This window comes from Physella acuta, unplaced genomic scaffold (genome assembly GCF_028476545.2).
Source record: "Physella acuta isolate Inbredline_101_S28 unplaced genomic scaffold, ASM2847654v3 ptg001506l, whole genome shotgun sequence".
NCBI classification, from domain to species: domain Eukaryota; kingdom Metazoa; phylum Mollusca; class Gastropoda; family Physidae; genus Physella; species Physella acuta.
Window position 1 is genome coordinate 44,102 of NW_026733021.1, and position 10,868 is coordinate 54,969.

Sequence of the window (10,868 nt, forward strand, 5' to 3'; positions counted from 1 at the left end):
CAACTCTGATGGGTACCTAACTCAAGTTAGGGAAAGTAAAAGTGGCTGGGCATACTGCTGACCATATTTCTCTTCATATGCAGAGGTCACAAAAACAAGTGAACTCTACTTCACTTGCCCTATAGACAGTCAGGTTTGAAAGGGAACTTTTACATACTTAATTGTGTAGGAGGAAATCTCATCCAACAATACACATTTGAGAACAAAGAAGTAATGTAAGGATACAAAAAATTTGGGTTTCCAAACCTTCTCCTTAGGCCTACTTGTAATAAAAAAGTTTCTTCTATGTTGAAGTAAGACCTAATTTTAAATACATATTATCTTTATTAAATTTGTTTTTATTATTTAGTAAATGTTCCAAATGATGTCATACTGTCATAATATTTCATACTTTGGTATACTTGACATTTTGTTTTGCTGATTTACTTATGAGAGCTTATTTATTATTTATTTTAATATTTATTATTACCTTATAATCAATGTCATATTTAATTTCATTCCATTTCTGCGATGATTACAACAAAATTTTCTCTATATATTTTGCTATTTTTTGCCTTGGTGTCACCCCACTAAATGGTGTCACCCGGTGCGGTCCGCACCATCCGCCCCCCCCCCCCCCCCCCCCACCCCAAAGGAATTTATATAGAAAATATATACCAACTTTTAACAGTATCCACCCCTCCCTCTAAAATTTTAAGTGCCCCCCCCCCCCCCCCCCCCGAAGAAAGAAGTCTGGAAGAAACATTCTTTGCAAATCACTGGTTGTAACAGAGAAACCTATTATTATTGTCAGTGTTGTACATTTGTCAAACCAAAACAATTTGTAGCTCTTTTTACAAAAAGGTAAATAACACGTTTGTTTAGATGACGTATTGGCTATCTGTCGTCAATGGAAGAAAAGTAAGTAGAATCTAGAGAATCTAGATCTAGATCTAGATCTAAGTAGAATAATACAATCTAGATAGATCTAGATCTACACTAGAGAGGTTTTTAAAATATAGATCTGTTATTAATCGATGGGATGACGCCACGATTCAAACATTTGTGGGATATTGATCTTAACGCGTGTCATTTTACCAGTATTTTTTACGACTAACTAAGACTTCACTAGTAAGTCGTGACTAAGAGCCTAAGAACTTAGATCTAGTAAGAACTAAGAGGACTAAAGACTAAAAAAAGACTACTTACTAAACTCTAACTAAAGAGTTAAAGACACAGTAAAGTCAAGTTGGATAATATTTAGAATCGACCCGTTGAATCCCGGTCAGAGAAAATAAGTAAAGATTAAAGAAGTAGGCTATTCTTAGTGATTCGTGATTCAGTCAGAACTAAACAATACACTCAACACTGACTCTGAGTACTCTGACATACTAGACATAGTGACATAGAATTAGATTAGATGATAGAATCTAGATAGTCTAGATCTAGAAGTCTAGCTGTTGTGATTCTCAAGTGTTGATGTTGTTTGTGTTACTTGTGTTAGATAAATTTAGCTGATCTCGATCTAGATTCTAGATCTAAGTCCTAAGTAAATACTGTACTTTAAAGTTAATTATATAGGCCTAGGCCTAATATAAATAATTATTAGGCCTAATTATTAATTAATTCAATAATTAGGCTACCTAACAATTATATATAATATATTAGGATGTATAGATTTTCTAGTATAGAGATCTAAATCACTGTCTATTACTAGCCTTTTTTTTACCACTTTTACACCTTTTTTTAAAGGATTATTGAATGATAGACTATCCGTGATAGACTAGTACTTAGTACTTCTTTGTACTTCAGTTTTACATAGTAGTAGATCTAGATCTAGTAGACTCTTCCAAAAATAAAAACAGGTGTGTTAGGTTGTTAGCAAGAGTAGGGTTGGGTTAATAAACCTTGAAGGCTAAGGATTAAGGATACTTACTTATTACTTACTACTTAGAATAGTAATAATTAGGATAGGGTTAGTTTAGTATTAACATTAGCATAACATGTGTGTACTGTGTAGGCCTATTATTTTAGTTAACTACCAGTAACCTAACACCCCTTTTTAAAGAGGATTATATTATCTGACACTGGTATAAAAAATTCCCCTACTAACTACTAGATCTAGTGGAGTGTGACAATTATTTTTAGCGCAATTTCCATTCTGGAGAATTGCGTTTATTAACTCGTCATTTCTGGGAATGGATGGATGAATGAATGGATGAATGTGTGTCCGGGCTTTAAGTTGTATCTCCTCCTCAACGAAGCAATATCGATGACTAGTTCCAAAAGCAATTATGTTAAGCAAGTTACGAGAATGAGCATAGGCCATAAAAATTCCGGGTTTCTTTCATGTATTTCCCGTAAAAGCCAAAAAACCTCGAAAAAATGCAGTTTTTGGCCCATATCTCGGCAACCAGACCACTTAGCGACTTGAAACATGTACCAATCGATTCCTGCCATAATTTAGAACAATATTGCCGAAGAAAGTTTTCAAAAATATCCTCTTGTTCGGTCACAAATTTTAAAATTACATAAACACCTACAAACCGATCGCTCTTCTAGCTTGAACGCACCCCATCATTATACGTCAGAGCTATTTTTAGATAACATAAGGAAATTGCGCATAAATGTCACTAGACTTTTTTAATTAACTTGCGCGCCTACTGAACGTGATGGCGCAGCCATGGAACGCGATGACGCATCTATTGAACGTGATGACGCGTGTGGTGTGGTTGTATATACATGCCGGAAGTAGAGATCTATCATCTTAATGATTATCATGTTGATAATCAAGTTCAACTAACCAATGGTTTTAATAACCCTGCTCTTGATTTCAAGGTGCTTAGTTTAGTTAGTAGTTAGGTTTATTTAATAAAAATTGTTTTAATAACTAACCAATGGTTTTACTAACCCTGCTCTTGATTTACGCTACGACAGAGCTATTTTTAGATAACATAAGGAAATTGCGCTAAAATTGTCACTAGACTTTTTAATTAACTTGTTTTTCTCTATTATTAAACTATTAATTATAGTTACTATTCTTAACAACGTTTACACTTACAACATACTAATACAACATGTAACTAACAACATGGGAATAGGCTCTAGATTTAGGAATAAATACCTTGATACTTTCTAACAATATTTGACATTGACAATATACATTTAAAAATTATAGATATTTATTAGGTAGTAATAGTCACTGATTACTGTAATAAGCTAACGATAGATTTTGTGACAACATGCAATGAGGGGGGTGGGGTTCAGATAGTGTCAGATTTTTGTGACAAAATGTGATGGGGGGGGGGGGGGGGGGGGGGGTAAAAATAATTCTAAAAGAGGCCTAAATGTTTGTTCTTTTACTTTAATAGTTTATGATTTGCTAAAGAAAAGCCACCTCTAAAAATGGAGGCAGATTCTGAAGAACCAAGGAATGAAGATCCAGCTTTTATACAAGCTGTGTTTAGCACAGGTAGGTAATTAAAAATCTTCTGAAACAAATTAAGTTCCACAAATGGCAATGATAATTAAAAATATTTTATTGATTAGCTTGTGTTCCCTTTTTAACCACTATAGAGCAGAGAGTTGTGAGTAGATTTTACCCTTCAAGTTTCTAGAATCAGAACTGATAAACTGCTAGAGAGTGGATTCCTTATCCTTATCCTACTAGCAGCTAAGAGGATCTCTAATACTTTGAAATTAAAATACCATTGACTGCTTAACTAATTAATATTTTTCCTTATAACTTCTATAAGCTCCTGTATGGAATTTTTTTTTTATGAAAGAAGAATATTGCAATTATTTAATTTTTATTATTTCACATGTTTGTTTTGCCAAGGTTTCAAAATAGTTATTGTAATACTAGAACAATGATGTGAATATCTTAGCCCTGGATACCTGTCTCATTATTTCAGCCACAGGAATTCTTCAGCTGTATGGCTGGGTCATCTTGATCGGGATTCTCCTGGCCTACTACTTGTACGGCAAACTGAGGAGCTACTTCTCCCATCTCTCCCAGCAGAGACAAGAGGATCAGTACAAAAGATTAGGTGAGTTTTATTTTCATCACACGCTGTATAGATAAGGTCATCAGAAACAAGTAAGATCACACGCTGTATAGATAAGGTCATCACACGCTGTATAGATAAGGTCATCAGAAACAAGTAAGATCACAAGCTGTATAGATAAAGCACCACACCTTTTTCCCCCACTGCAAGACTATATGAAACCTAAATCCTTCATCATCATCCTTCCTTTATGGCCCCTGGGTGCAAAGGACTGCAACCACACATCTCCAGCGGACTCGGTTTTGGGCTGCTCCTCTAATCTGTGCCCATGAGAGCCCAGCTGTTTTTGCCTCTTCCTCAACCGTTCTCTTCCATGTTTTCTTTAGCCGGCCCACCCTCCTTTTCCCCTGGGGATTCCAGTCCAATGCATGTTTTGCGATGTTTTCTTTTTCTTTTCTTAACCTAAATCCTTACAGTGATGATATTGACAGAATTATAACCTTGATACAGTACTGTGACGCCTAGTTTTGGTAAAAAGAAGAAAAAGTTAGCTATACACAAATTTAAGCTCTTAATTATCTTTATTAATTAAACTAGCAGCCTTAATCAGATTTAATTAGTTTGGTTTGTCAAGTGGAAATAAAATAGATATAACCTAAAGTGTCACATCATGCCAGTACTGAGGGAGGGGCTGGAAGGTGTGACAACCCTGGTTGAGAGGTGTAGGGACCAGATGTGACAACCCTGGTTGAGAGGTGTAGGGACCAGACACGTGACAACCCTGGTTGAGAGGTGTATGTACCAGATGTGTGACAACAGACATACGACAACCCTGTCAGAAAATGTCAATAACATGTTTACAGTTTGGGACCACCTGTTGCTGTTAGAGATAACTCTGTACAAACTGTAGGAATTTTCATGATTATTTCCCTTTGTACACTAGCCCTAAACTCATTCAAAGCTATGCTGAAGATAAAACAAATCACAGTCCCTTCTAAAACAGCTTTTCATATCTTCACAAAATCTTGTGAAGAAAATACTTAGCCACATCACATCTATGAAACTAACAGTGACAAGTGCTCTGCTACCCTGGGTACCTGTGTTGTAAACAAGTTGTGTTTGTTGAACTGTTACACTAAACAATTCTAAATTTGGTTTGTAAATTCTATCTACTACTAGATTAGTCTGTGAAACTTATTGTTTTTTTAGTACCACCTTTGACCTGTGTAGTTTTGGTGTGCCATGAACTCAGTGTGTTGAGCTGTGAATCAGCCTTGTTTACAATAGTGTGTTGAGCTGTCTGTTCACTCACCCAGGCAGCTCTGTGTGTATGTGACTGCTCCAGTAAGTCAGGTGAATAGTTTTAACACATCACTTGACTGATCCAAGTGACTTTAGATTCCCTCAAGGTTGTATCAGCTGTACACATAGTTGTTATATGATATAAAGTAATTTTTCTGTCTTGGTGAGTAGAAGAATCATTTAGTCAGTTCATTCAAGTTTCTCATCTTATTTATTCTCATCTTATCTAGTCAAGTTTCAATTAAAATATTGGTTCATTATTATTATTTAAGTAAATGCAATGAGGTGTGTTGTGCAATGGTTTTGTAATTTCAATAATTTACCAAAACTTTTTTTGTGAAAATGTTTTAAACAGTTATGTTCTTTTAACAATGAGTATTAGGATTGAACCACTGCCCTTTATGTCAAGCCAGTGAAAGCTAGAGTTCAAGACATACTATATTTTTAGTCTTAAAATTTTATGAGTTTTTAATTTTTTCTTTAAATTTTCAAGGTAGCAATGATACTTTGCTTGGGGTTTTTAAAACTAAACCTGAGCTTTAGCTGAGAGACCAGCCTATCCCCCCTTCCATTTCCCCCCTCCCTCCTTGTTACTAACTGATTAATTTTGTGCTTGAATGACGCCAGACACGTCTGCTGCACAGAGCAGGCTCGAGGCCATGGAGAGATCTCGGCTCAGGATGCAGGCCAAGCTGGATGAGCAGGCCAGGGAGTTTGCTGAGAGACAGAAGAAGGTCAGTGTTGTGGGGGTGTGTGTGGGGGTGTGTGGGATGAACAGGCTAGGGAGTTTGCTGAGAGACAGAAGAAGGTCAGTCAGATTGTGGGGGGTGTGTGAGGGTGTGTGTGTGGGGGGCGTGGGGTGAGCAGGCGAGGGAGTTTGCTGAGAGACAGAAGGTCAGTTGTGTGGGGTGTGTGGGGGGGGGGGGTGGGATGAACAGGCCAGGGAGTTTGCTGAGAGACAGAAGGTCAGTTTGTGTGGGGTGTGTGGGGGGGGGGGGGACGTGGGATGAACAGGCCAGGGAGTTTGCTGAGAGACAGAAGAAGGTCAGTCTGTGTGGGGTGTGGGGTTGTGTGTGTGTGGGGGGGTGTGGGATGAGCAGGCTAGGGAGTTTGCTGAGAGACAGAAGAAGGTCAGTTGTGTGGGGTGTGGGGGGTGATCATGCGAGGGAGTTTGCTTAGAGACAGAAGGTCAGTCTGTGTGGGGGTGTGGGGGGGTGAGCAGGCGAGGGAGTTTGCTGAGAGACAGAAGAAGGTCAGTCTGTGTGGGGTGTGGGGGGGGGGGTGAGCAGGCGAGGGAGTTCGCTGAGAGACAGAAGAAGGTCAGTTGTGTGGGGTGTGTGTGGGTGTGTGTGTGGAGTGGTGTGGGATGAACAGGCCAGGGAGTTTGCTGAGAGACAGAAGGTCAGTCTGTGTGGGGTTGTGTGGGGGTGTGGGGTGAACAGGCGAGGGAGTTTGCTGAGAGACAGAAGGTCAGTCTGTGTGGGGTTGTGTGGGGGTGTGGGGTGAACAGGCGAGGGAGTTTGCTGAGAGACAGAAGGTCAGTCTGTGTGGGGTTGTGTGGGGTTGTCAGTGTAGTCTCATATTTGATTCCAACCTTTTTATGCCAACCTTTGTATTCCACAGAAGGAGGAAGAAAAGCGTAAAGAAAGGATAGAAGATTGGGAGCGCCACCAAGAGGGCAAAGGTTATCGCAGCAAGAAGAAAGCTGTAAGTTGAGTCTTTTATACCCTTTTTCTGTGCTGTCATTCCTATTCTACTTTAACTCCCCTTTGATACTTTGTTAGCTCCCCTTTTAAACAAGAAGTACCTCCATTTTTAAAACTTGTTAGCTTCCCTTTCTACTCTGTTAGCTCTTTGTTGTAAAATCCCTTTTGCATCTCACTTGTAACATTTCACATGCCATACTCTTACATTTAGTGCCATTATAAACATATCTCCCAACAAAACAACAGTCTGTGATCATGGTCTGTGATAGATGTACATATTGGCTTGGATATGGGCTCTGTAATGTGGGATATGGGCTCTGTAATGTGGGATATGGGCTCTGTAATGTGGGATATGGGCTCTGTAATGTGGGATATGGGCTCTGTAATGTGGGATATGGGCTCTGTAATGTGGGATTTGGGCTCTGTAATGTGGGATTTGGGCTCTGTAATGTGGGATATGGGCCCTGTAATGTGGGATATGGGCTCTGTAATGTGGGATATGGGCTCTGTAATGTGGGATTTGGGCTCTGTAATGTGGGATATGGGCTCTGTAATGTGGATTCTGTGTGGGTACTGGTGTAGTAAAAACTCTACATGTACTGGCTTTTTATATTGGCTCGCAAGATAAACTTTAAGTGCTATGTATGAGTTTTATTGGCTCACAAGATAAACTTTATAAATTAAGTGCTATGTATGAGTTTTATTGGCTCGCAAGATAAAGTGCTATGTATGACAGTTTTTGTATACACTCAGTAAATTTAACATGATTCTCTCTACAAGACCATTCCATACTATGGGGGGAGGGGGGGGGGGGGTACCATTATAATGTGGGATAAAAATAACAGGATAAGTGGGATAAAATGTATCTCTCGTACAAGATAAGTGTGGATAAGAAAGTTTTTGTGACACCCCATCTCACCTTTCAGTGACACCTTTCTGTTTTCTATGTGTAAGATGATCATGTTCCGTTAGTCCAGCTAGGATAATCCTGCTGGGATAATCCAGCTGGGATAATCCTGTTTTAGTGTTTCCTGTAACCCTGCCCGCATGCCACACACATATGAATTAGCTTATGCCACACCCATATGGATTAGCGTATGCCACACCCACATGGATTAGCGTATGCCACACCCACATGGATTAGCGTATACCACACCCACATGGATTAGCGTATGCCACACACATATGGATTAGCGTATGCCACACACATATGGATTAGCGTATGCCACACACATATGGATTAGCGTATGCCACACACATATGGATTAGCGTATGCCACACCCACATGGATTAGCGTATGCCACACCCACATGGATTAGCATATGCCACACACATGGATTAGCATATGCCACACACATGGATTAGCGTATGCCACACACATGGATTAGCGTATGCCACACCCACATGGATTAGCATATGCCACACCCACATGGATTAGCGTATGCCACACCCACATGGAACTTCCTATCCTTGTCTCAAGTGTGTTAGCTAGATGAAAACCTGTAGTTTAAGGTCAAGAACAAAGACATGCCCATTAGTTTTCATCAGGTCACTTCCTCTTTCGACCAGACCGAGTTTCTTCAGACCTCACTGTTCTACTGACCTTTTGCTTGGCTGGGGTTGGTAAACGTTTTTTTTTTTTTCTCAACCAGTTTATGGTCACCTCATAGAATAATCTAAAGCAACTTTGTCAGACTTGCGACAGAGGCGTAGCTAGGGGAGGGTGGGTGGGTGGGGCGGCCGCCCCGGCGCCAACCTTAAGGGGGCGCCAATAACTATAGGAAACAATGAAGTGAATATTGAACTGGATGAATGAATGTGTCATAATTTTCAGTGACTCGTCTAAGCTATGGACGAGGTTGTGGCGGACTAACCATATTCGTGCACCAGTAATGACGTCACAGCACTCGCCATCTTGAGAAGAACTCCGGAGATTTATAGCTGCGATATTAAAACTTTGCACAATGTCAGTCGTTTGTGTTATATCGCTTTAGTTCGAACCGATTTCTTTCAAATTTGATGTTACCTTTTTTTTTATGACCTGACATACATGGGCATGACCTTTTTAATCAAATATTTTGACTTGACCTTTTTAATCAAATATTTTGACTTGAAGTGCGAGACATAATTTTTTTTAACTGGGCGAATAAGCAATGACTGGGTGAGTAGCACAAAAGTAATGGTGGACCTTATAGGGCTAGTAAGTAGGTCACAACTTCTCTTTCTCGTACTATGCAGCTAGTAGATTTCGAGACCGTAGACTTACAAACCCTATAGCTAATAACAAAGTATTGGTGGTCCTTACAGCCAATCATTGACCGGGGGGGGGGGGGGCTAGCACTCAAGTAATATTAGATTTCTACATGTGATGGCAACAATGTGAATAGAATAGTGAGTGTAAGACAGACAGTTCACACGACTGATAACATTAACAAATGGTGCATCTTTGGTGCAACGATTTTCATGACGTTGTGTATAAGCTTGTGGAGTTTTTTTTTAAAAAGACTAGTCTTTAAATTAATTTTACGACATTTAATTATTCGTTTGACTATACAAGTGATAGGTGTTACTGTTTAGGTTTTGTTGACGTTGGTATTTTTTTTTTTTTTTTTTTTTTTTTTTTTTGGGTTAGCGTTGTGTTAATTTTTCTTTACATTCGGTGCTAAAGGTAGCGCAGATTTCATTTAAAACAAAACTTGTTACATTAGGGTTGAGAGCCACTGTGCTAAAGGTAGCGCAGATTTCCTTTAAAATAAAACTTGTTACATTGGGGTTGAAAGCCACTGTGCTAAAGGTAGCGCAGATTTCCTTTAAAATAAAACTTGTTACATTGGGGTTGAAAGCCACTGTGCTAAAGGTAGCGCAGATTTCCTTTAAAATAAAACTTGTTACATTAGGGTTGAGAGCCGCTGTTCATATAGCCAGATTACACTGCGAGCAGGCTAACGACCTTCTGAATGGTCGTATTAGGCGGGGTTTTTTTTTCTACATTTGACAAGCATCGGACATGTTGGGTACATGTTTTTTCCCCGTTCGTGTCCAAGACCATGGGCTAGATCAGGGGTCTCCAAACTTTTCAGCCCGAGGGCCGCATTAACTACCAAATTTCAGTTCGGGGGCCTGTTTCTTCCAGGCATGTCGTGATTTTTCTGAGCAAAGTTCCTCAGCCATCACCAACAAACGTTTTTTCAGTGGACAAAAAGATCTCCGCGGGCCGGATGAGAGGACATCGCGGGCCGCATCCGGCCCGCGGGCCGTAGTTTGGAGACCCCTGGGCTAGATGAAGACGAGTTCACCTGTCAGACCTCGGTATATAAAGGGATAGTGTGGTCAGCACTATGCCCATGTGCCTTTACTTTCACTGATGTGAGTCAGGTACCCATCAGAGCTGGGTGGTTTCTGGGACGTTCTACTGACACGATCCCGGAATTCGAACTTGAGACTTTCGGGTAAGCTGTATCATCGTGTTATACAATCTGGTAATGTTTGTGTTTGGAAGTCATCCATAAATGACGTCACGCTTTTTTGGCCGATTTTTACCTTCCCCCATCTCCTCTGTCACACTTCGTCATATAAAACAGAGACCCCCACCCCTAAAATGACGTCACATCTCAGCCTACAACCCCCCTCAAAATCGCTGTTGAAATTTTCTTTAAAAAACTCTGTCAACATAAAGTATTTTGATTCCTATTACAATATATTAAACCTTTTTATAAAACGCAAAATAACGGCTATAACTCGTTTTTTAACATTGATTTTTTATAATGCAAAAGTGTGATATCACACCATCTGAACCCTCCCCCCTCCCCCTCCCCCTCATCACACAGTGTCACAAAATCACGGACCCCCCTACGAACGTGACGTCATTTATGGA

The 10,868-nt window shown here is 39.8% G+C and overlaps 1 protein-coding gene across 1 annotated transcript in view; it reads left to right on the top strand.

The window, feature by feature from the left end:
* Positions 1 to 848: 848 nt before the first annotated feature.
* Positions 849 to 10,868, top strand: part of LOC131928467 (selenoprotein S-like) — a 44,712-nt gene continuing 34,692 nt past the window's right edge. Inside the window, exons 1-5 of the mRNA XM_059284530.1 lie at positions 849 to 900; positions 3,351 to 3,451; positions 3,894 to 4,028; positions 5,916 to 6,022; positions 6,912 to 6,995. Coding sequence (XP_059140513.1) covers positions 3,385 to 3,451; positions 3,894 to 4,028; positions 5,916 to 6,022; positions 6,912 to 6,995 — 393 coding nt within the window. The 5' untranslated portion in view covers positions 849 to 900; positions 3,351 to 3,384. The remainder of the gene's footprint in view (positions 901 to 3,350; positions 3,452 to 3,893; positions 4,029 to 5,915; positions 6,023 to 6,911; positions 6,996 to 10,868) is intronic.